The sequence below is a fragment of the Physella acuta genome, unplaced genomic scaffold, assembly GCF_028476545.2.
Source record: "Physella acuta isolate Inbredline_101_S28 unplaced genomic scaffold, ASM2847654v3 ptg000241l, whole genome shotgun sequence".
Lineage (NCBI taxonomy): Eukaryota > Metazoa > Mollusca > Gastropoda > Physidae > Physella > Physella acuta.
This window is the reverse complement of record NW_026731760.1, coordinates 247376-274351: the sequence shown is the minus strand read 5'-3', so window position 1 is coordinate 274351 and position 26976 is coordinate 247376. Positions and strand designations below refer to the sequence as shown.

The window sequence follows — 26976 nt, the reverse complement described above, 5'->3', positions numbered from 1 at the left end:
GGGGGTTAAGTCGTGATTTTAAGATTGTTTGGGTTTTTATGATGGCATTCGATAAAAGGGGGAGTGGCTGCAAAACATCCTGTTAAGGACAGCCTGGCACCTGCCTCTACTTTTAAAACGCATGTTTGTGCCACGAAAATCTCCTAAACCGTCTATTGTTCTTCCCTTATCTCTGTGCTCTGCCCCATCCCCGTCCTCTCCCCTGCCCCAATTAGGCCCTACATGTTCCCGGTGTCACAAGTTTACGGTACCAGATGATCTCTCGTATTCCAGAAGGTCCCTCACTTCTGCGGTACCAGGTCGCTAAGTACCATCACACTTGACGTCTGATGTACCGATGAACGTCTGCTCTGGTAGTACAGTGTGATCTAATTCTCAAGTCTCAGACAACGCTGTGTGATGTTTTGGTTTCGTTGTGGACATGCGCAGTGCTAATCACATTAGCTATGGCGAGTTAGGGCAAAGAGAGCAGCTGATTTCAAAGTTCGTTGGGACAGTAGGATACGCTTTGTTGTGGATTTCGGTTGATGCTAATCTTTAATGTTAATGACAATCCGGGTTGTGAATTTAGTTTCATTTCTTCAATGGTTTGTCCAGAATAATTGAGGACTACGTTCAGTTTTTAATAATGGTACTTCGATTGGCAGTTTCCGTTACCAAGTGATATTATTCGAATGTTACATATTTAATGATACAAAACTATTGTCGTGTAGGCATTAAGAATAAAATATACATAGGCTTTAGACATATTCGGTCTATTATTTTATTTGCGCTTTGCAAAAAATCGTGAAACAATATGAATTTGATGCTAAGCTCTTCATTTTTAAGTTTCAATTTAAAAATATTAGAAAATGCCAATAAAACTATTTGATGGCCATTTTACTTTCTATTTGGCTTTATACTTGCTGTGTACCTATGCACAAGTCTTCGTTGCTGGGCAACGACAGACAAACAAGGATACCATTGAACAAGGGAGGCAAATCATACAGGATCTCTACACAAATTACTCATCAACCGCGACAACCAATCCCGTTGATCTAGTGTTCGTCCTTGACCGCTCGGCCAGCGTGTCAAGGTCAGGATGGGAGTCCACCCTGAGGTTTGTCCAGACCTTTCTGGAACATTTTACGGTGGACGCGGACAACACGAGGGTGGCCATCATCAGCTATGGCACCACGGCGTCCACTGACCTGGACGGGATTCGAACCGGCGACTACAACAAGTGTGCGCTCAACGCCAGGCTACAGAACCAGATTGCCAAGAAAGTAAGAGGATAGGTTTATATGGGAAAATTGTAGGGTGATAGGTTTATATGGGCAAAGTGTAGGCTGATAGGTTTATATGGGAAAATTGTAGGGTGATAGGTTTATATGGGCAAAGTGTAGGCTGATAGGTTTATATGGGAAAATTGTAGGGTGATAGGTTTATATGGGCTAATTGTAGGGTAATAGGTTTATATGGGCAAATTGTAGGCTGATAGGTTTATATGGGCAAATTGTAGGCTGATAGGTTTATATGGGCAAATTGTTGGGTGATAGGTTTATATGGGCAAATTGTAAGGTGATAGGTTTATATGGGCAAATTGTTGGGTGATAGGTTTATATGGGAAAATTGTAGGGTGATAGGTTTATATGGGCTAATTGTAGGGTGATAGTTTTATATGGGTAAACAGTTGGATGGTAAGCTTATTTGGAAAAACAGTAGGTTCATAGGTTTATATGGGCAGCCAGTAGGATATGTCCAGCTAACGATATCCTACAAGCACGACAAAATGTCCAATTGACGAGATTATACAGCAACAACAAAATGTCTTCTCTGCCCAGGTGCCTGCTGGGTACTCGGCCACTCACGCCGCCATCTTGAGAGCCAAAGACGTGCTGGTCAACTCCAGGCCTGCTGCCAAGAAGGCGGTGGTGGTCATAACTGATGGCAAGTCCAACATTGGGCCCCCTCCAGTCAGGGCTTCAGTAAGTTACGACACTAGGTCCAACATTGGGCCCCCTACAGTCAGGGCTTCAGTAAGTTACAACACTAGGTCCAACATTGGGCCCCCTACAGTCAGGGCTTCAGTAAGTTACAACACTAGGTCCAACATTGGGCCCCCTACAGTCAGGGCTTCAGTAAGTTACAACACTAGGTCCAACATTGGGCCCACTCCAGGGCTTCAGTAAGTTACAACACTAGGTCCAACATTGGGCCCCCTCCAGTCAAGGCTTCAGTAAGTTACAACATTAGGTCCAACATTGGGCCCCCCCCCAGTCAAGGCTTCAGTAAGTTACAACACTAGGTCCAACATTGGGCCCCCCCCAGTCAAGGCTTCAGTAAGTTACAACACTAGGTCCAACATTGGGCCCCCTCCAGTCAAGGCTTCAGTAAGTTACAACACTAGGTCCAACATTGGGCCCCCTCCAGTCAAGGCTTCAGTAAGTAACAACACTAGGTCCAACATTGGGCCCACTCCAGTCAAGGCTTCAGTAAGTTACAACATTAGGTCCAACATTGGGCCCCCCCCCAGTCAGGGCTTCAGTAAGTCCCAACACTAGGTCCAACATTGGGCTCCCTCCAGTCAAGGCTTCAGTAAGTTACAACATTAGGTCCAACATTGGGCCCCCCCCAGTCAAGGCTTCTGTAAGTCCCAACACTAGGTCCAACATTGGGCCCCCTCCAGTCAGGGCTTCTGTCCCAACACTAGGTCCAACATTGGGCCCCCTCCAGTCAGGGCTTCTGTCCCAACACTAGGTCCAACATTGGGCCCCCTCCAGTCAGGGCTTCAGTAAGTTACAACACTAGGTCCAACATTGGGCCCCCTCCAGTCAGGGCTTCAGTAAGTTACAACACTAGGTCCAACATTGGGCCCCCTCCAGTCAGGGCTTCTGTCCCAACACTAGGTCCAACATTGGGGCCCTCTAGTCAGGGCTTCAGTAAGTTACATCACTAGGTCCAACATTGGGGCCCTCTAGTCAGGGCTTCAGTAAGTCCCAACAGTAGGTCCAACATTGGGCCCCCTCCAGTCAGGGCTTCTGTAAGTTACACTAGGTCCAACATTGGGCCCCCTCCAGTCAAGGCTTCAGTAAGTAACAACACTAGGTCCAACATTGGGCCCCCTCCAGTCAAGGCTTCAGTAAGTTACAACACTAGGTCCAACATTGGGCCCCCTCCAGTCAAGGCTTCAGTAAGTAACAACACTAGGTCCAACATTGGGCCCACTCCAGTCAAGGCTTCAGTAAGTTACAACATTAGGTCCAACATTGGGCCCCCCCCAGTCAGGGCTTCAGTAAGTCCCAACACTAGGTCCAACATTGGTCTCCCTCCAGTCAAGGCTTCAGTAAGTTACAACATTAGGTCCAACATTGGGCCCCCCCCAGTCAAGGCTTCTGTAAGTCCCAACACTAGGTCCAACATTGGGCCCCCTCCAGTCAGGGCTTCTGTCCCAACACTAGGTCCAACATTGGGCCCCCTCCAGTCAGGGCTTCTGTCCCAACACTAGGTCCAACATTGGGCCCCCTCCAGTCAGGGCTTCAGTAAGTTACAACACTAGGTCCAACATTGGGCCCCCTCCAGTCAGGGCTTCTGTCCCAACACTAGGTCCAACATTGGGGCCCTCTAGTCAGGGCTTCAGTAAGTTACATCACTAGGTCCAACATTGGGGCCCTCTAGTCAGGGCTTCAGTAAGTCCCAACAGTAGGTCCAACATTGGGCCCCCTCCAGTCAGGGCTTCTGTAAGTTACACTAGGTCCAACATTGGGCCCCCTCTAGTCAGGGCTTCAGTAAGTCCCAACACTAGGTCCAACATTGGGCCCCCTCCAGTCAGGGCTTCAGTAAGTCCCTAGGTCTAACATTGGGCCCCCTCCAGTTAGGGCTTCTGTCCCAATACTAGGTCCAACATTGGGCCCCCTCCAGTTAGGGCTTCTGTCCCAATACTAGGTCCAACATTGGGCCCCCTCCAGTTAGGGCTTCTGTCCCAATACTAGGTCCAACATTGGGCCCCCTCCAGTTAGGGCTTCTGTCCCAACACTAGGTCCAACATTGGGCCCCCTCCAGTCAGGGCTTCTGTCCCAACACTAGGTCCAACATTGGGGCCCTCCAGTCAGAGCTTCAGTAAGTTACATCACTAGGTCCAACATTGGGGCCCCTCCAGTCAGGGCTTCAGTAAGTCCCAACACTAGGTCCAACATTGGGCGCCCTCTAGTCAGGGCTTCAGTAAGTTACATCACTAGGTCCAACATTGGGGCCCTCTAGTCAGGGCTTCAGTAAGTCCCAACAGTAGGTCCAACATTGGGCCCCCTCCAGTCAGGGCTTCTGTAAGTTACAACACTAGGTCCAACATTGGGCCCCCTCCAGTCAGGGCTTCAGTAAGTCCCAACACTAGGTCCAACATTGGGCCCCCTCCAGTCAGGGCTTCTGTCCCAACACTAGGTCCAACATTGGGCCCCCTCTAGTCAGGGCTTCAGTAAGTCCCAACACTAGGTCCAACATTGGGCCCCCTCCAGTCAGGGCTTCAGTAAGTCCCTAGGTCTAACATTGGGCCCCCTCCAGTTAAGGCTTCTGTCCCAATACTAGGTCCAACATTGGGCCCCCTCCAGTTAGGGCTTCTGTCCCAATACTAGGTCCAACATTGGGCCCCCTCCAGTTAGGGCTTCTGTCCCAATACTAGGTCCAACATTGGGCCCCCTCCAGTCAGGGCTTCAGTAAGTCCCAACACTAGGTCCAACATTGGGCCCCCTCCAGTTAGGGCTTCTGTCCCAACACTAGGTCCAACATTGGGCCCCCTCCAGTCAGGGCTTCAGTAAGTCACAACACTAGGTCCAACATTGGGCCCCCTCCAGTCAGGGCTTCAGTAAGTCCCAACACTAGGTCCAACATTGGGCCCCCTCCAGTCAGGGCTTCTGTAAGTTACAACACTAGGTCCAACATTGGGCCCCCTCCAGTCAGGGCTTCAGTAAGTTACAACACTAGGTCCAACATTGGGCCCCCTCCAGTCAGGGCTTCTGTAAGTTACAACACTAGGTCCAACATTGGGCCCCCTCCAGTCAGGGCTTCAGTAAGTTACAACACTAGGTCCAACATTGGGCCCCCTCCAGTCAGGGCTTCAGTAAGTCCCAACACTAGGTCCAACATTGGGCCCCCTCCAGTCAGGGCTTCTGTAAGTTACAACACTAGGTCCAACATTGGGCCCCCTCCAGTCAGGGCTTCAGTAAGTTACAACACTAGGTCCAACATTGGGCCCCCTCCAGTCAGGGCTTCAGTAAGTCACAACACTAGGTCCAACATTGGGCCCCCTCCAGTCAGAGCCTCTGTAAGCTACAACACTAGGTCCAACATTGGGCTTCAGTAAGTCACATTAGCATGTCCAACATGTTTTTATATTTATCTACCATGGTATCGCTTTCTCTTTTCCAAGAAGGCAGCCTTTGAATCAATTAGTACGTCAGCATCATTCAATACACATGTGATGTGTTTTCATAAATCTGAATTACCCAGTTGGTCTTCCCACCAGCCGTTGTAAATATGGAGAGGGCCACTTATTATAAAACTGTGTGGATTTATTTAAGACAAAAGCAAGGAAATGGTCCTTAAAACAAAAAATGTGTCCAGTTTATTCTTGTGATTTTGGTGATAGAAAGCCTCAGAAAATGTGTCAGCTTGTTTATCATTAGATGTCAAAGACATTTTTAAAAAGTTGTAATTAGCAAAACACTAGATACACAGCCAAGTACAGCGGACTACACCTTTAGCTTAACACACGTTTGGTTTAGTGTTTCGGCTCAAAGCACCTGGGTTTCTTCCAGACATTTTTCTCTGTAAGTGCCACCCCTTCCTTCCCCATGCCTGAAACAAAGACTGGTTAACACCACTTTTAAAAAGATAACTCGTTCTTGATGTTTTGCATCGTACACAAGATCAGACTACTCCCAAACTTTTACGACCACCACCAGATTATACTAATCCTCAACTTTAACATCCACCAGTAATCCCCAACTTTAACGTCCACCACTAATCACCAACTTTAATCCCCACCACCAATCCCCAACTTTAATCCCCACCAATAATCCCCAACTTTAATCCCCACCAATAATCCCCAACTTTAATCCCCACCACTAATCCCCCAACTTTAATCCCCACCACTAATCCCCAACTTTAACGACCACCACTAATCCCCAACTTTAATCCCCAACTTTACTCCCCACCAATAATCCCCAACTTTAATCCCCACCACTAATCCCCCAACTTTAATCCCCACCAATAATCCCCAACTTTAATCCCCACCACTAATCCCCCAACTTTAATCCCCACCACTAATCCCCAACTTTAACGACCACCACTAATCCCCAACTTTAATCCCCAACTTTACTCCCCACCAATAATCCCCAACTTTAACGCCCACCACTAATCCCCAACTTTAATCCCCAACGTTAATCCCCACCACTAATCCCCAACTTTAATCCCCACCTATCAGATCCAGCTGCGGTCCCTGGTGTGGGACACGGACTGGGCCACGACAGCCGGGGGACCACAGCTTCAGGTCTACGCCGTCGGCATCAAGGACGCCTACATGCCGGAGGTTCGAACCATCGCCTCTCCGCTTTCCAACCACACCTTCTACATCCCAGATTTCAGAGCGTTTGCTGAGCTGGCGAGATCTCTTCATGATGGTCAGTTATGTTTGTGATAGTTTGTAGACAGACCGACATGCATCGAGTTTTGTGTTAACTAAAACAGACCGACTACATCGAGTTTTGTCCTATCTAAAACAGCCTGACGAATGAATGGCGTTTTACCTTATCAACATTGTGAAAATCTTAAAATCACATTTAGATAACCAGTCACGAATCCCCGCAGATAACCAGTCACGAATCCCCTCAGATAACCAGACAATCTCCCCTCAGATAAAAAAACACGAATCTCCCCTCAGATAACCAGTCACGAATCTCCCCTCAGATAACCAGACACGAATCTCCACTCAGATAACCAGACACGAATCTCCCATCAGATAACCAATCTCCTTCAGATAACCAGTCACGAATATCCCCTCAGATAACCAGACACGAATCTCCCCTCAGATAACCAATCTCCTTCAGATAACCAGTCATGAATCTCCCCTCAGATAACCAGATACGAATCTCCCCTCAGATAACCAGATACGAATCTCCCCTCAGATAACCAGTCACGAATCTCCCCTCAGATAACCAATCTCCCTCATATAACCAGATTCGAATCTCCCCTCAGATAACCAATCTCCCTCAGATAACCATTCACGAATCTCCCCTTAGATAACCAGATACGAATCTCCCCTCAGATAACCAGTCACGAATCTCCCCTCAGATAACCAGACAATCTCCCCTCAGATAACCAGACAATCTCCCCTCAGATAACCAGACACGAATCTCCCCTCAGATAACCAGACACGAATCTCCCATCAGATAACCAGACACGAATCTCCCCTTAGATAACCAGACACAAATCTCCCCTCAGATAACCAATCTCCCTAAGATAACCAGACAATCTCCCCTTAGATAACCAGACACGAATCTCCCCTCAGATAACCAGACACGAATCTCCCCTCAGATAACCAGACAATCTCCCATCAGATAACCAGACACGAATCTCCCCTCAGATAACCAGTCACGAATCTCCCCTCAAATAACCAGATACGAATCTCCCCTCAGATAACCAGTCACTAATCTCCCTCAGATAACCAGTCACGAATCTCCCCTCAGATAACCAGACAGAGAGCTGGCATGTCCTGAGTGACAAACAGTTCTGTGGGGGACTGTGTGTGAACAACTCATACTGCGCGTGTGGGACTCGATCTGGACAGTACCTCTGTGTGTGTGAGGATGGTTTCCATGGAGACGGGCTGGCCTGTACAGGTAGGTTTTACATGGTGTTAACGTAAAAATGCAAACAAAACTTGCACACAGAAAAATGCAGATAAAAATATCGCACGTGCAATATATACGTGTTTCAAGTGTGAGTTGGATAGCACAATCTTGGTGATAACACAAAAAAAATCGTTCAGTGTTAATCTCTGGTCTTAAAACTTTCCGTCCCCTCCATCTTGTATAATCAGTAGTGTAAATTATTGGTCCCGGAAATTATTTACTTAAGTTGTATTTCTTGTGTAGAAAGTAGCACAATTGACTGTCTTATGTGTTCAACATAGTCCTACCGATGGCTTCCAAAAATAAGACTTTAATAGACCGTATCAGCGCAAAGAATAAATATTTGGATCGGAACAAAGTGTGAGTTTGTGATTTTTTTCCAGCTTGTCCTAGGGGAAGCTACAAAAACAAGATTTCCCCATCACGGTGTTTTCAGTGTCCGGGGGACTCCACAACACTAGCAGAGGGCGCCACCGACATCAGTCAATGCGTTTGTAAACCTCCTTTTTACAGAGAGGGGCCAGATCAGCCTTGTCAAAGTAAGTTTCTGGAAACCAACATAGACTCAACACTTGGTTGGTGTTTGGTAGACTGTAGGGTTATATACAAGTTACAGAAACAATATATTTAGATCAGCCTTGTCAAAGTAAGTTTCTGGTAGGCTACATAGACTCAACACTTAATTTTGTTTGGTGGCCTACAGGCTTACATACAAGTTGTAGAAACAATATATTCAAATTTTTACGATCAATTATCTACCACTTGATTTAACAATGGCTTTGTTTCAGTGCGCACGTGTCCAGATCTACCTGACATCGCCCACGGCTTCAAGTTTCACGTGGGTTATGTGGTGAGAGATGAAGTGCCGGACACGGCTCAGCCGTGCCGGAACCAGCCGGACACATCCTGCCATTTTAACTGTGACACCGGCTACCGTCTAGACGGACACCCGGGACTTGTGTGTCTTGCCAATGGTACATGGGAGGGTAGTGTCCCGACTTGTCACAGTAAGTAATGACGTCATGCCAATGGTACATGGGAGGGTAGTGTCCCGAGCTGTCACAGTAAGTGATGACGTCATGCCAATGGTACATGGGAGGGTAGTGTCCCGACTTGTCACAGTAAGTAATGACGTCATTCTGGGGGGGGGGTAGAGGGCAGTGTCCCGACTTGTCACAGTAAGTAATGACGTCATTCTGGGGGGGGGGGGTAGAGGGCAGTGTCCCGACATGTCACAGTAAGTGATGACGTCATTCTAGGGGGGGGGGGGTGAGGGTAGTGTCCAGACATGTCACAGTAAGTGATGACGTCATTCTAGGGGGGGGGGGTGAGGGTAGTGTCCAGACATGTCACAGTAAGTGATGACGTCATGCCAACGGTACATGGGAGGGCAGTGTCCCGACATGTCACAGTACGTGATGACGTCATGCCAATGGTACATGGGAGGGCAGTGTCCCGACATGTTACAGTAAGTGATGACGTCATGCCAATGGTACATGGGAGGGCAGTGTCCCGACATGTTACAGTAAGTGATGACGTCATGCCAATGGTACATGGGAGGGTAGTGTCCCGACATGTCACATCATTGATGACATCATTCCATGGGGGGGGGTGTCTTGACTTGTCTCAGTAAAAAGATACATCATTCATGGAATGTGGTGTGTGTGTGTGGGGGGGGGGGGGTAGATGAGGGTGAGGTTTCTTGACTTTCTTGAATGCACCGTTCATAGTTATTGGGAATGGGCGTAGTCTCGAAGTATCATACGAGTGTATGGCCTACAGGGGAGGGCATTGTTGCATCTGAAGACTTCAGTTGCCTTCATGTTACCTAAAATCTGTATGCTCAACATACAATGATAGTAAGCAGTTCTACATATACTTTTGTAATAAAACATAACATTATTATACACATTTTACTATTGAATAACTGCAGCAGGAAGTTAAAATGTGTAACAGTGTACTGACTTTTTTTTATCTTCATCAGTTGTTGACTGTGTCTGGTTTTGTTGACAGTGTCACGTTTTGTGGACTGTGTCACGTTTTGTTGACAGCGTCACGTTTTATTGACTGTGTCACGTTTTGTTTCCATCAGTTGTTGACAGTGTCACGTTTTGTTGACAGTGTCACGTTTTGTTGACCGTGTATCGTTTTGTTGACTGTGTCATGTTTTGTTGACTGTGTCACGTTTTGTTTCCACCAGTTGTTGACTGTGTCACGTTTTGTTCCACCAGTTGTTGACTGTGTCACGTTTTGTTCCATCAGTTTTTGACTGTGTCACGTTTTGTTGACTGTGTCACGTTTTGTTTCCACCAGTTGTTGACTGTGTCACGTTGTGTTGACTGTGTCACGTTTATTTTACCACCAGTTGTGGACTGTGTCACGTTTGTTTCAATCAGTTGTTGACTGTCTCACGTTTATTGTCCACCAGTTGTTGACTGTGTCACGTTTATTGTGCACCAGTTGTTGACTGTGTCACGTTTATTGTCCACCAGTTGTTGACAGTGTCACGTTTTGTTGACAGTGTCACGTTTTGTTGACTGTGCATTGTTTTGTTGACTGTCACGTTTTGTTGCCACCAGTTGTTGACTGTGTCACGTTTATTGTCCACCAGTTGTTGACTGTGTCACGATTTGTTCCATCAGTTTTTGACTGTGTCACGTTTTGTTAAATGTCACGTTTTGTTGCCACCAGTTGTTGACTGTGTCACGTTTATTGTCCACCAGTTGTTGACTGTGTCACGTTTATTGTCCACCAGTTGTTGACTGTGTCACGATTATTGTCCACCAGTTGTTGACTGTGGCACGTTTTATTAACTGTGTCACGTTTTGTTCCACCAGTTGTTGACTGTGTCACGTTTTGTTGACTGTGTCACGTTTATTGTCCACCAGTTGTTGACTGTGTCACGTTTATTGTCCACCAGTTGTTGACTGTGTCACGTTTTGTTCCACCAGTTCTTGACTGTGTCACGTTTTTTTGACTGTGTCACGTTTATTGTCCACCAGTTGTTGACTGTGTCACGTTTAATGTCCACCAGTTGTTGACTATGTCGCGTTTTGTTGACTGTGTCACGTTTATTGTACACCCGTTGTTGACTGTGTCACTTTTATTGTCCACCAGTTGTTGACTGTCACGTTTAATGTCCACCAGTTGTTGACTGTGTCACGTTTTGTTGACTGTGTCACGTTTATTGTCCACCAGTTGTTGACTGTGTCACGTTTTGTTGACTGTGTCACGCCTATTGTCCACCAGCTGTTGACTGTGTCACGTTTATTGTCCACCAGTTTTTGACTGTGTCACGTTTATTGTCCACCAGTTGTTGACTATGTCACATTTTGTTGACTGTGTCACGTTTATTGTCCAGCAGTTGTTGACTGTGTCACGTTTATTGTCCACCAGTTTTTGACTGTGTCACGTTTATTGTTGTCTGTGTCACGTTTATTGTCCACCAGTTGTTGACTGTGTCACGTTTATTGTCCACCAGTTGTTGACTGTGTCACGTTTATTGTCCACCAGTTGTTGACTGTGGCACACTGACCTACCACGGCCAGGAGGTCGAGCACGGGAACACGACCTACCTGAACCAGACCACAACCTTTGGGTCAGTTGTCCAGGTCACATGTCACGATGGCTGGCGAGCTTTTGGTGACGTCAACAGGACGTGCACGGAGCAAGGCGTCTGGTCAGGGACACAGACCTGGTGTGTAGGTGAGTTCATTAGTGGTCAAGTTTTGATGACGTCACTAGGACGTGCACGGAGCATGAATCTGTAGGTGAGTTCATAAAGTGTGGTTAGTGATGACAATATTAACATTATACAGTATACACATTCATTTTGCCAGATAGTCGTTTTGTATTTCATTTATAAAAAATCGTGTAACAATCTCAGATGATTCTGTAGAGAAAATAGTTTGAGTCATGTGACTGAAATTTATTGAATTCATTGGACAATGACAGCATGCAAAGGTCAAATATTCACTCCTCTCCATCTGGCTATAGAGCTCTTGCATTATTGATGTTTAATATTGTTGAAAAAATCTTTTAAATTTGAAAATCAACAAACGAAACCATAATAGTTTGGTACAGCAATTTATTCAACATTTCTCTGTCATGTATTCTGTTGAATCTAAAACTACCGGACCGACTGAATTTTTCTGCCCACTGTACCACAGAGAACCGCTGCAATGCCATATCGCTGAGCCCCGGGCTGGTACTGACCCCTCCCCGGTGTGGGCTAGAGCCCCAACTCCCTGGGTCAGTGTGCTATTTTAAGTGTGAGGCAGGCTACGTCATGACAGGACCCAGTAATGTGACCTGCAATGACCATGGCAACTGGGGTCAAGTTCAGCAACCCTCATGTCAAGGTTAGTTAAGATCTTGAAATCTGACACAACCTTTCTTATTTCTAATTGACCTTTACATAATTATTTAATGAATTAACTATTTATTGTTAACTGGCTTTTAGTCAGTCTCATTAAATAAATAGCTTAGAACCAGAGTTTCTTCCAGGCATCTCATCGAGGTGTGTGTGTGTGGGGGGGGGGGGGGTTGTTCTTCTCCCCCTTCCCCCAAAAAATAAATAAATCAAGTGACCCCCCCCCCTTTTTGGAGAAAAGAAGTCTGAAAGAAACACTGCCTAGAACTAGAAATTATCATTCTATAAACAAATTCATGTGTTTTTAATACATAGATCTAGAATCTATATTCTATATGCTACAATTCCTGGATTGTTTCAAATTGTACTAAAATACATGTTTTAATTTAATCACATTTTAATATTTGTCACTCAAATATTTTAGAATAAAGTTTCAATGTTAAATATCTCATTCTTTAATTACTATAACTACTTCTCTTCGCTAGATCAGTAAACCAAAAGGTTAAAGCCTATTTTAAACTCTGCAGATAGAGAGCCCCCAAGTTAAAGCCTATTTTAAACTCTGCAGATAGAGAGCCCCCAGTGATCAAATGCCCAAGTGACATCACAGTCCCCATCACTGAGCACAATTACGCCCTGGTCCACTGGGACAACGACACCCCCACTGTGTCCGACAACTCCGGCTCAACCAGTGTCACTGCGGTTGGCCTGAGTGACAACCCCGCCCAGATGACCGCTGGTCACCACCAGATTAAGTACGTTGTCCAGGACAAGGCAGGCAACTCTGCTAGTTGTGTGCAAGGAATCACTGTCGTAGGTATTTATGCTGAGTTTCATCACTGTTACTAAGTATGCACTAAATCCTCTGGACTATTTAGACTAGCTGTTTTACATTAGATACAGATTATTAACACACAAAAAAAGAAAACTAATAGGTCTACTAGTAATACATAAATGAATGTATAATAGTGGTTATAACCCCTTTTTTAAATTTATGCCTATTTATTTATTTCTATATTTTTTAATTTTAAAAGGGGTCACTAAATGTAGGCAGTACAGTGACATACACATTTCTTTAATATGATTGAAGTAGTTTAATGCTTTTAATTAATACTAGCGATTGGGAAAAAAGGATAGGCCTACATTATTCATCATTACGCATTTTAAATTTTTGAAAAATTATGCTGTTAATTTTTTACAATTTTAATGTTTAAACTGATCAGTGTATCCCATTTTTAAAGAGATTTTAAAATTTATGTAAATAAAGTAGAAATTGTATAGGCCTACAGTAAAGAAATAAATTGTGATCTTGAGATTTCTTCATTTATAGCCTTCACTGTCCACTTGGTGACATGTCCGAGTGGTCAAGTTGTCATCAACATGTCACAGCACATGCAGCCTGTCATCTGGCCAGATGTGACATTTGTCAACAACAACAACGTGACAGTCCCCCACCTGTGTACACCTGCCAACAACTCTCTGGTCCCCCCCGGTACCCACAGTGTTCAGTGTGTACCTGTACACCAGGGGGCGCATGCAGTCCACTGTCAATTTGAGGCCAGAGTCAACGGTATGCTGATTACATAGTCCTGACTGAAGTCTTTTTGGTAGTCTGTAGTCCTAAACTATAGTTAACGTTACAGTATGCTGGTTACATATTCCTGACTGAAATGTTTTTGCTAGTCTTTAGTCCCAAACCAAAGTTAACATTACGTTATGCTGGCTACTTAGTCCTGATTGAAGTCTTTTCTCTAGTAACATTTACACAAAGCTGCAATATCACATATTAATTTTTTAATGCATTGTTTTATTTTAAACATAAATTAGCCATAAATATATTAAAGGTTGATTCATATAATTCTGTAGATGTCCTTCATTTGATTATTTAATGTATTTGCTAAAGAAAAAATATATTATGCATTTAACATGTTTATTTGTGTATTAAAAGTTTAATAAAAAATCTACAAAGTTTATTTACTTTGTATTCTTTGACAAAAAGTTCCTAAAATCATTTGGTAAATAACATAATTTTGACATGTGATTTGATTAACCAGCTGCTGTATTTAGTCTGGTTGAAAATGTATTTTTTTAATAATCTGCAGTGCCTCTGTGTAAACACCCCCCACCACCCCTCCACGGATCGTTATCCTGCTCAACAACAGCCTCACTGCTCACCTGCATCCCACACTGCAATGAAAACTACGACTTCCACTCCATCCCACAAACTGTTTACAACTGTGATCTTCAAGGGAGATGGAATTTGAGAACCCCAAACAAGTTTTGGCCTGATTGCTCACGTTAGTTTGGTTTTAAATTATTTGGCTTTAATTTTTTGGTCAGACATAATGGATATAGGCTGCTCTGGTCCATGTTAATGTTCTATGTCCGGGTTGGACTTTCTACTAATCATATCCTTAATTATTTTAAAATAGAAATTTAGAAGCATTTTATTTCCCTTTAATGTCTGACACTATTTACTTACAGAAGAAAAATTTCAGCAAAATATTATCCTAAATAATTTTCAGACAAATATTATCCAAAACAATTTTCAGGAAAATATTATTCTAAACAATTTTCAGGAAAATATTATTCTAAACAATTTTCAGGAAAATATTATTCTAAACAATTTTCAGGAAAGTATCCTAAACAATTTTCAGTAAATATTATTCTAAACAATTTTCAGGAAAATATTATCCTAACAAGGCAGTCATGAGTGGCCAGGCCCAATTCTTTTATTACGGAGGAAGCTGCCAAGATGTTAAGGATGAAATAGCAGAAAAGTTTACCCGCTACATACAAACCCAGTCTTGGAACGTGTGTGGAGCTGCCTCCTGTGAGGTGCAGAATGTCAGGGTAGTGTGTGGGCAGGCATCAAAACGCAGACGAAGGAGCTCAGGTCAAAAGTTTAGACCCCCTACTTCACAGCAGGACAGTGCAAGTAGAATTGACACAAGCATTAAGCTAATGAGAAGAAGAGAAAGGTCAACCCTGACCACTGAGTCAAGCTTGAACTTTGACATTGCACCAACTAAACAAAAAGAAAGGAGCAAATTTGATGTGCTGGGTGTGACCAGAGAATTGTTTTATATGGACGACATCGAGTTTCAAAACAAAGGAGGGGCTAAACTTACAGACAATGTGAAAAACTTTTTGAACCAGCGGAAAAATGGTAAGACAAATCCTGAGTGTGAAAACTGTTCAATGATTGAAGAGAACCAGAAAATCAAGGCTGTAGGGTCAAGTGGGGCAGTGTCTGGTGAAGCTGATGATATGGCGGGGAGAATGGGCCTAGACAGGTCAACATCTGTTGATGGGTTCCATTTAATCAAACGTGACAGTGAGAACAGTGATGTATACAGTCAGCAGGAAAACAGGCAGGTACCTGCAGGCACACTGCAGGATGACATCATGTCTCTCACAACATCACCGCTGTCAGATTCACATCCATCTCCAACACAAACATCAGAGTTTGATGTCGTAGAGAATGGAACTGATACACCTGTAAGTTGAGTTTTTAGTATTTCAAAATAAAATTTAAGGAAAGGAAACATTTTACATCTGTAAATTGTTATATTTTAGCTGTAATATATTCATAGAATTATAGCTTTATTTTTAACTCATAGGTAACCATTTGAAGTCTTCCATTAAGTCAGTATTTTGAACGAATATTTCTATTTTATAATAATTGTTTGCTGCCTTGGTTACTTTTTAAAACACACAGTTTTTAATTTAGGATTTTAAAAAAATTCTGTTTGCAATGAAGTTTTGCTTGGTTTATTTAAATAATTATTAACTCCTTAAACACATCATTTAATTTAGTTTTTTTTTAAAATTACGTTTTAGAATGAAGTTTTGCATGCTTTGTTTATGAAATATGGTGTGACCTCTTACAGCTGAGTGCTGAGAACCGACTAGAATTTGAACTTGTGTACAGTCTCCCTGGTCGTAACACAACAGAACAGGACCAGACAGACCTGCTGGATCACTACACAAACATCTCCCAGACTCTGAAGGGACATTTTAATAACCTGACACTGGAAGAGACTGATCCAGCAGTCACACAACAGGACAACACTTCAGCCATTTTGTATTTTAACCAAGTTGAGTTCAGTGGTGATCCACAGTTGATTGAATGTCAGCCTGGTTATGTTAGCAGCGCAACCAGTTTTAGCAGAGTGTGTGGTAAGTTTAAAGGCATCAACATGTAAGTGTCAGTATGGCATTGGGGGTGATCCAACTCACCAGATAGGTATTAGTATGGCAGTGGGGAAAATCTAACTCTATAAATAGCTGTCAGTATGATGGGGGAAGGGGGGGGGGGTTTGATCTGTTTGTTAACATCTAACTCACCATGCAACTGTCAGTTTAACAATTCTGTCAAAAAATTCTGGAGCATCTAATAATTCAAACACTCTCAATTGTGTATGAGGCTACTTCTGGCTAACATTATCAAATTTGTTCAGACTTGTGGCACATATCAAATTTGCTCAGACTTATGGCAAATACCATCAAATTTGTATGGATGTCTGACTAACACTACCAAATTTGTATGGATGTCTCACACTACCAAATTTGTATGGATGTCTAACTAACACTACCAAATTTGTATGGATGTCTAACTAACACTACCAAATTTGTATGGATGTCTAACTAACACTACCAAATTTGTATGGATGTCTAACTAACACTACCAAATTTGTATGGATGTCTAACACTACCAAATTTGTATGGATGTCTCACACTACCAAATTTGTATGGATGTCTAACTAACACTACCAAATTTGTATGGATGTCTAACACTACCAAATTTGTATGGATGTCTAACTACCAAATTTGTATGGATGTCTAACTACCAAATTTGTATGGATGTCTAACACTACCAAATTTGTATGGATGTCTAACTACCAAATTTGTATGGATGTCTACACTACCAAATTTGTATGAATGTCTCACACTACCAAATTTGTATGGATGTCTAACACTACCAAATTTGTATGGATGTCTAACACTACCAAATTTGTATGGATGTCTCACACTACCAAATTTGTATGGATGTCTAACACTACCAAATTTGTATGGATGTCTCACACTACCAAATTTGTATGGATGTCTCACACTACCAAATTTGTATGGATGTCTAACACTACCAAATTTGTATGGATGTCTAACACTACCAAATTTTGTATGGATGTCTAACACTACCAAATTTGTATGGATGTCTAACACTACCCTTCTGGCTCTATGACAGTGGCCTGCCCGCCTGGCTCCTACTATGAAAATGATGCGTGTGTGCCCTGTGAAGTTGCTCACTACCAGCCTGATGAGGGTCAGCTGACCTGCCTGCCCTGCCCAGGAGGTACACTCACTGACTCCAGTGGGGCTAACAATGTGTCCTTGTGTGTAGGTGAGGGAAGTTTAGCTAGTTATATGCATCCTTGAGTGTAGGTGAGGAAAGTTTAGCTAGTTATATGATGTTTGTATACAAGACAGGACATGTTATATGGAAGGACATGTCTATATAGTAAAAGTGTGGATATTTCTGTACATGGGTGGACTGGCCCACCTGTCTACCTGGACAGATCCTGGTGGGCCCGCCAGTCTACCTGGACCCCCACTATTAAAGTACTATTAAAGTTGTGATTTTTAAAAAATTGTTGGTATTTTACCTTTTATTCATGCAATTTATGATTTTAATAGTAAAAAAATGCACAAGGGAAATTTCAATCAAGGGGTCGGCGTGTTTGAGTTGGTAAAGCTCATGGTTGCTAAACAGAAAAAGTCTCGAGTTCAAACCCTCGGGCAGATGAGGCTCGTTAGCTGAGGACAGCCACTCTTCTTAGAGAGACAACTCCAAAATCAAACAACTGCTGCCTTGAAATTTTCGGGGCCTCACTGACACAGACAGTCTACCCCTGTATCTGTATATATCTCCATATGACTGAACCGTGCAGTATTACTCGTATGTGACATATCTCAGTCCTCCTCTAGGTGTAAATACTTTTATGCAATGTTAGCTGTAACTGTTAAATAAAATCTAATATAAAATGACTGCTTAAGGTAAGAGAAATTGAAATAACACTTCTCTTATATAAATTTGTTACATTATGTGTATAATTGATGGTGTGAGTGATATTTTCTCTGATAATAACTTGTTATATTTTCTCTACAGGTGAATGTTCGTTTGGTGAATACTCAGAGACTGGCCTTGAACCCTGCCATTTGTGTCCATTAAACATGTTCAATTTTTTTAAAGGCTCCACTGTTTGCCTCAATTGTCCAGATGGCAAAAGAACCAAAGGACTAGGATCTAAGAGCGATAGTGACTGTTCACGTAGGTCAACCTTAGTTGTAAGAATTGTAGAATGGGTTATAAGGACAATATATCAAAATACAACTTTAGTAAAAGAAATAATATCATGTCATATTTTTTAAGAATTGTAACAAGTGTAATAAGGTTATTCTGTTAAGTAAAACATGTTTTTTAACAATAGAACTTGGTGGGAGGGGGTGGGAAGTGGCAGAGAACACCCATGCATAACCTAGGTCCACATTAACATGGTGCTAGAAACAATAATAGCATTTTAAAATAAATAACTTATAATTATATTAAAAGAACTTAATTATAATTGAAAGATAAACATACAACAGAATTGATAGGATGAAATGTTATGAACAGAATGAAAATAAAAATAGGGAATATTGTGAGTCCTGGTCAAAGTAGTTCCCTATCTAACCCAGTGCTAAAGGTCACTGTAGAACTGTGTTCAAATCACTCTGAGTTATAGCACAAGTTTTATTTCTGTAACTTGGTCTCTACCATAAACTGTAACGACAATCTAGGTTTAATGCTACTAGTAACAGAATGATATGACAGGCCCTAATACTGCTAGTAATAGAATGATATAACAGGCCCTAATACTGTTACTAACAGAAAGAAAGAGATGCTACATGTTCTCACATATTACTGCTAGTAACAAAGAAAGAGATGCTACAGGTTCTCACTTCTCTATTCTCAGTTCAATGCCAAGCCGGCAGTTATAGTGAGACTGGCCTTGAACCTTGTAAACTGTGTCCGCTGGGCCAGTACCAGCCTGAAGCAGGAGGGAAGGAATGTTTACTTTGTCCAGCTCTCTGGACAAACACCACTGGAGCCAGGAACATTTCTGATTGTATTGGTATGCTACATGTACTGTTGCTAAAGCATTTCCTATTGTATTGGTATGCTACATGTACTGTTACTAAAGCATTTCCTATTGTATTGGTATGCTACATGCACTGTTGCTAAAGCATTTCCTATTGTATTGGTATGCTACATGCACTGTTGCTAAAGCATTTCCTATTGTATTGGTATGCTACATCCACTGTTGCTAAAGCATTTCCTATTGTATTGGTATGTTATATGTACTGTTGCTAAAGCATTTCCTATTGTATTGGTATGCTACATGCACTGTTGCTAAAACATTTCCTATTGTATTGGTATGCTACATCCACTGTTGCTAAAGCATTTCCTATTGTATTCGTATGCTACATGTACTGTTGCTAAAGCATTTCCTATTGTATTGGTATGCTACATGTACTGTTACTAAAGCATTTCCTATTGTATTCGTATGCTACATGTACTGTTGCTAAAGCATTTCCTATTGTATTCGTATGCTACATGTACTGTTGCTAAAGCATTTCCTATTGTATTCGTATGCTACATGTACTGTTGCTAAAGCATTTCCTATTGTATTCGTATGCTACATGCACTGTTGCTAAAGCATTTCCTATTGTATTTGTATGTTACATGTACTTACACTCAGGGCCGGCACTACCAATAAGGCGAACTAGGCTGTCGCCTAGGGCGCCCGCCCTAGGGGGGTGGGGCGAAAAAAGGTTTAATCGCTATTAACAAAAAAGTACTTAATAATTAAAAACTGATTATCTTTTATAAACTATGGGCGGTAATATACAAAGAAGTAGCGATCTATTTCGGCATCCCCACCCACAAAATAGGCCTATACAGGGCTATATTTATTTGCGATGGTGAGAATACAACCTCCCTTTTAACCAGTCACTTTGACTTTTCATTTTGGTGTCACTTAATCGATGTAGAAAACAATTAAACAAGTCTGTAATTTACATTTTGAACATTTCAAACGGTTATCTAATTTTTATGTTGACTTAGTGATCGCTCCAGTGAATGACCGGGCGTTCCAAAACATGAGCAATTTTGGTTTTTAATAGGTCTTGTAAGTCTCGTTTTCTCTGACTTTGAATTAGAAATCTGTTCTGGTGTATATAGTTTTGTGATGACGGGGTGTTCAAAGTATTGTACTTGTTTGGTAAGTTTTGATGAATTGTTTAGATTTGGGAGTAACGGTGGAAGGCTGTTGTTAATATGGTTTCATAGGTATAAAGTATCAAAGTGTTAAAGTGTCGTGTTTTTTTATTTGGCTGTTGTGTAGTTGTAGGTCTAGTGGAATCTGATTGGTAATAGAGAAATGAGAATGTAGATGATGAGGTGTCGTAGTTCTGGAGCAGGAGTATCGAGCCTTGCTGTATTAAGGTATTAAAGTGTGTTGATTGTTATCGTGAAGTAGTAGGTCCAGTTAAATCTTTGTTGATTGTGAGAGTCACTTGTTGAAGTTAAGCGAGGTGTGTCGTAGTTCTGGAGCATCGAGTCTAGTTATATTTAGGCATCGATGTTTGATATGTGTTGTGAATGTAGTAGAGTATATCGAGTAGTTGAGTTTATCGTTAGTTAGATGATTTCAATTCAGGACGGAATACACTACATAGAAAGGTGGGCGTTCTCTAACTGAAAAATCTTTAGTTTTTTAGGAATTTATATTACCACTCTTAAAGTATTAATATATAATATTATATAGGTTGGAATTTTTAACTAACCGTAAACTATATTTTTTTTCAAATTATAATTTTTACATTTAATTAATAATTATGGCAATGCCTTAAACAGTTCACGTGTTTGATTTTTTTTTATCCAAATGATTTTTTTTAAATACTTTTATTTTCAACTAAAACAATTAACATCAAACATTTGTTTGTAAGCGATTGTCTGTGGTAGAATAGTCAGAAACATAGTCATTCAATATAGTATTCATCACATTTTGTACTTTAAAAAATTCAAAGTATTAAAAAAAACAGCCACTAGAACCCTTGCTGTAATGCATTTAACAGAATGTCATCAAAATTGACTAGAAGTATGTTGCAATAAACCTACCGTGTTTAGACTTTCAAACAAAACCTACAGTTAAGTAGTCAATTCGTAAAATATATTCTGTTGACACAATTACATAGGTAATATAAAAGATTTGTTATAATTATTACGTACTGAAATTTAAAGCGTTTTATTGTGTTTTTCAAGCTTGTTAGTTACACTTGGTTAATTTAGCTATTCTTGTGAAAGTTATTTCCCTTGTATGAAATTTTGGTGTTTGGATTTTAAAAATGGGAAATAATTCATTGCTCAAGTTTACATTAATTTCAAACTTTTGCACCTTTTGAGGGTGGGGGGGGGGGGGGGGGGGGGGCACTTGACATTTTCTAAGGTGGGGGGAAGGGGCTATGTCATAATGTGGACTTAGCAACAATTTCAATAGAATGTGATTACGCTTACAAACTGGAATTGAAGGAATTAGTACAAACTTTTGTAAAATTTGGTTTTGATGTCTACTTATATCGTGTATGCAATGCACTGTTACTAAAGCATTTCCTATTGTTTCGTATGCTACATGTACTGTTACTAAAGCATTTCCTATTGTATTGGTATGCTACATCCACTGTTGCTAAAGCATTTCCTATTGTATTGGTATGCTACATCCACTGTTGCTAAAGCATTTCCTATTGTATTCGTATGCTACATGTACTGTTACTAAAGCATTTCCTATTGTATTGGTATGCTACATCCACTGTTGCTAAAGCATTTCCTATTGTATTGGTATGCTACATGTACTGTTACTAAAGCATTTCCTATTGTATTCGTATGCTACATGTACTGTTGCCAAAGCATTTCCTATTGTATTCGTATGCTACATGCACTGTTACTAAAGCATTTCCTATTGTATTCATATGCTACATGCACTGTTACTTTAGTATCAAGTTATCTTATACAAAATGATGTAAAAGTATTTTGATTATCTTTCACATTGATACTGGATATTAGTGACACACGTTTTACACAGAAAATTCCAAATATTTACTTTTTAATGAATAACCAGAGCAAATAAATTATATTTTACATTTTTTAAACACATTGCCATAAAATCATAACTTTATAATAAGGAATAGGCCTACATCTAGATTCATCATAACATGAAAGCTAGTTTGTGACTTTTTGTTTTATCGTACCTGCGTGAATGTTGTTCTATCCTGCATTACATGTGTTCTATCTTGCTTGACTTTTGTTTTATCCTACTTGACTAGTGTTTTATTTTACCTGACTAATGTTCTATCCTACTTGACTAGTGTTTCATTTACCTGACTAATGTTCTATCCTACTTGACTAGTGTTTTATTTTACCTGACTAATGTTCTATACTGCCTGACTTATTTTATATTCTGTCTGACTTGTGTTCTATCCTGTGTGACATACGCTCTATCCTGCATGACTTTTGTTTTATTGTACCTGACTTATGTTCTATCCTGTGTGACTTTTGTTCTATTGTATCCTTATATTCTATCCTGTTTGACTTGTGTCCTTTCCCATGTGATTTTTGTGCTATCCTACATGACTTTTGTCCTACATGACTTGTGTCCTATCCTACATGACTTTTGTCCTATCCTACATGACTTTTGTCCTATCCCACATGACTTTTGTCCTATCCTACATGACTTATGTCCTACCCTACATGACTTGTGTCCTATCTTGCATGACTTATGTCCTATCCTATATGACTTTTGTCCTACCCTACATGACTTGTGTCTTATCCCATGTGACTTTTGTCTTATCTTGCGTGACTTATGTCCTATCCTGCATGACTTTGTCCTACCCTACATGACTTATGTCCTATCCTACATGACTTATGTCCTATCCTACATGACTTATGTCCTATCCTAGATGACTTATGTCCTATCTTGCATGACTTGTGTCCTATCCCACATGACTTTTGTCCTACATGACTTTTGTCCTATCCCACATGACTTTTGTCCTATCCTACATGACTTATGTCCTAACCTTCCAGTCCCAGAGAATGCCTGTACTGATGTCAGGTGTGAGAACAATGGCACCTGTGTGATGTCTAACAATTGGGCCACCTGTCTGTGTGCACCTGGCTATACGGGGGACAGCTGTGAGAGTGACGTACAAGACTGTATCCCCAACATTTGCCAGAATGACGGCTTATGTGTCGAGGGTGTCAACCAGTTTACCTGTACCTGCCAACCAGGATTCACAGGTGGGTGCTTGCAATGTTCTGCTGCTTTAACTACTGTATTGATTAAAATGCATTGAAATCACTTACTGATAAAAAAAAAATGTAAACAAAAATCATGTTTGAAAATTTACATTTGATTTTCTAAATTTTATAGTCAAATTCATGTTTAAAAATTTAGATGTGATTTTTTAAATTTGATAGTATTAGTTAGCCAAATATGAACTTGTTTTATTGTATTACTTTTTTTCTCCTGAAAATGGTAAAAAATAAAATCTTGCAGTAGTTAAACATCAAACACTTTTATACTGCTATGGTAAACTGTTTTACTCCATACTCCTACTTGTATAACTAACATTAAAATATAACATTTGATATAGAAAGGTATACATACTTATATAACATGTTGTTGGGAACAAGTGATGATAACTTTATAATTAATAAACTACAATGCAAATAAGCAATGTTATCCATTTAAATTTCTACAAAAGTAGCAATTATAAATATAATATATATTATTGTGAAAAAAGATAAGCAACAATTATTTTATTATTATTTTATTCATGGCACTTTTTATACCATTTTTTCTGTGCCCTCCTTGTAGGTCAGTACTGTGAGATGAACGTGGACGAGTGTATGCCAGAGCCCTGTGTGAATGGTGGCTCCTGTCTGGACCAGAGTAACGGCTACAGGTGCTACTGCAGGCTGGGCTACACAGGTGCCAACTGTGAGACCGCCGTGTCACTGTGTCATGAGAACACGTGTGTCAACGGAGAGTGTCACACTAACCTTGACAACACAGAGACTTCTTGTGTTTGCCAAAAAGGATTTGCAGGTCAGTTGATTGCTAATTAAAATTAACTAATTAACTAGTGGGCATGGAAGCCAGTCCAGCTTAAAGTTCCAGAGCAGACAGCTATTCATGACAAAAAGACTAAGTTAATTATGTTATTCTTACAAAACTCACCTAATAAAATGATGGTTGTGTGAAAAACACATCATGAATTTCAATTACAAAAGTTTTCATTTTGGTCTTTTTTATTGTTGTGAAAAGCTCTTAAATACATTTATTAATTCAATGAGAGTGGGGGTTGGGGCATATTTTCTAGCAGGTTAAAATGAATTTACTTTTGGGTGAACATATTCTGGACATAATTTTATCTCAATAAAAACAAAACGTTGGTTCGTAGAAAGTTAATCATCTAGTTACAATATGCTTCTTGATGACATGAAGAATGTAAGCCATCACCTAAAAACCTGGGTAATTCACAACAGGAAATCAGAGAGAGCTGCATGTTGATGGCTGGTCTCAAGTTTGCTACTCAGTCTTTGAATACAACTGCTCTTGTTAGATTTCCCTTTAGTGTTGGTGGCAGGTCTCAAACTTGCTACTCAGTGTTTGAACACAACTGCTGTTGCTAGAGTTCCCTTTAGTGTTGGTGATTGTGAAAACTCAGTGGCAGCCTATGTTCAGATTTCTCAAATTCGACACACAGTCTTTGAATAGAACTACTCTTCTTGTTAGAGTTCCATTATTTGTTGGTGATTGGTTTAAAATATCTTGTGAAAACTCAGTGGCAGCCTATGTTCAGATGTTTATTAACTTTTTCTTGAAGAACAATTAGGCTTTTTTCAATCATCTACAGGCTAGGTTATGCTAATTGTCCTATCTCTTCAATCAGGTGACAATTTCTAGTACACATAGCTTACCCTAGCCTTTCAATCAGGCTATAATTTCTAGTTCACATAAGTTGCCTATCCCTTCTGTCAGGTGTTGGTTTCTAGTTTATAAAAGTTGTCCTAACATTTCACTGACCTAGTTTATAAAAGTTGTCCTAACATTTCAATGACCTAGTTTATAAAAGTTGTCCTAACATTTCAATGACCTAGTTTATAAAAGTTGTCCTAACATTTCAATGACCTAGTTTATAAAAGTTGTCCTAACATTTCAATGACCTAGTTTATAAAAGTTGCCCTAACATTTCAATGACCTAGTTTATAAAAGTTGTCCTAACATTTCACTGACCTAGTTTATAAAATTTGTCCTAACATTTCACGGACCTAGTTTATAAAAGTTGTCCTAACATTTCACTGACCTAGTTTATAAAAGTTGTCCTAACATTTCATTGACCTGACTATTTTAGGTCCTACTTGCAACTCCACCTGGGATCTCTGCTCCTCCTACCCGTGTGTCAATGCTTACACCTGCACCTCTACACCTGGAACTTTCTTGTGCCTATGCATACCTGGCTACTCAGGTAATTTGTCTTACCCTTGTTTCATCCTCTGTTCCTTCCTTTAGCCTTTAACCACCCAAAGATCACTGAATCAACCTTGCACTGAATGTTTCATAAATAGTCACAATTATTTCAAACCCTAGTAATAAGCTATTTGACTTTTCAGTAAATGTTTGATGGCTCTGCTCTTACATGTTGTTTTCCTTAAAGCTGCACTATTTTGTAGTTTTGCACATCAGATTTTGTTTTCCTTATAGCTGCACTATTTTGTAGTTTTGCACATCATATTTTGTTTTCCTTAAAGCTGCACTATTTTGTAGTTTTTCACTTTAGATTTCATTTTCCTTAAAGATGCTGATTTTGTAGTTTTTCCACTTTAGATTTTTTTTTCCTAAAAGCTGCACTAGTTTGTAGGTTTGCACTTTAGATTTTGTTTTCTTTAATGTTTAAAACTTTTTTTTTTACAAAAAATCTCAATTAATCCAGTTTGAAAATTATTTCATTACTTTAAACTTTTCCCATTAAAATATCATTTTTTTATTTGAGTAAACACTCTTTACAATTAGGGCTTAAATTTTTCCTATTTTCATCATTTAATCCATTTTAAAATAGTTAAGAATATTAATTTATAAAAAGTAGAAATCCATCAAAGTTGTCTCCCGTCATATGATAAAAGAATGTGCTATTTCAGGAACATTCTGTGAGATTCCAATAGATCCCTGCTCCAGCTCACCATGTGCTGGGGGCGCCACCTGTCTGCAGATGGAGGACATGTTTAAGTGTGTTTGTCCTGATGGGCTCAATGGACCACTCTGTCAATACAGTGGGTGCTAAAACTTTTGGGATAAAATATATTTTAGTGGGTGCTAAAACTTTTGGGATAAAATAGATTTAGTGGGTGCTAAAACTTTTGGGATAAATAGATTTTAGTGGGTGCTAAAACTTTTGGGATAAATAGATTTTAGTGGGTGCTAAAACTTTTGGGATAAATAGATTTTAGTGGGTGCTAAAACTTTTGGGATAAAATAGATTTTAGTGGGTGCTAAAACCTTTGGGATAAAATAGATTTTAGTGGGTGCTAAAACCTTTGGGATAAAATAGATTTTAGTGGGT

General features: G+C 40.6%; 1 protein-coding gene across 2 annotated transcripts in view; it reads left to right on the top strand.

Moving 5' to 3' along the window:
* Positions 1 to 267: 267 nt before the first annotated feature.
* LOC131938308 (sushi, von Willebrand factor type A, EGF and pentraxin domain-containing protein 1) overlaps positions 268 to 26976 on the top strand; it is a 36425-nt gene continuing 9716 nt past the window's right edge. The window contains exons 1-20 of one of the 2 annotated variants that reach the window (XM_059296310.1): positions 268 to 1265; positions 1824 to 1967; positions 6458 to 6653; positions 7719 to 7871; positions 8267 to 8422; positions 8672 to 8890; positions 11397 to 11588; positions 12053 to 12244; positions 12824 to 13072; positions 13586 to 13825; positions 14358 to 14552; positions 14939 to 15756; positions 16149 to 16437; positions 17504 to 17659; positions 18425 to 18586; positions 19272 to 19430; positions 23438 to 23650; positions 24231 to 24461; positions 25771 to 25884; positions 26555 to 26686. In XM_059296310.1, coding sequence (XP_059152293.1) covers positions 852 to 1265; positions 1824 to 1967; positions 6458 to 6653; positions 7719 to 7871; positions 8267 to 8422; positions 8672 to 8890; positions 11397 to 11588; positions 12053 to 12244; positions 12824 to 13072; positions 13586 to 13825; positions 14358 to 14552; positions 14939 to 15756; positions 16149 to 16437; positions 17504 to 17659; positions 18425 to 18586; positions 19272 to 19430; positions 23438 to 23650; positions 24231 to 24461; positions 25771 to 25884; positions 26555 to 26686 — 4624 coding nt within the window. In that variant the 5' untranslated portion in view covers positions 268 to 851. The remainder of the gene's footprint in view (positions 1266 to 1823; positions 1968 to 6457; positions 6654 to 7718; positions 7872 to 8266; positions 8423 to 8671; positions 8891 to 11396; positions 11589 to 12052; positions 12245 to 12823; positions 13073 to 13585; positions 13826 to 14357; positions 14553 to 14938; positions 15757 to 16148; positions 16438 to 17503; positions 17660 to 18424; positions 18587 to 19271; positions 19431 to 23437; positions 23651 to 24230; positions 24462 to 25770; positions 25885 to 26554; positions 26687 to 26976) is intronic. The other variant, XM_059296311.1, reaches the window with a different exon arrangement.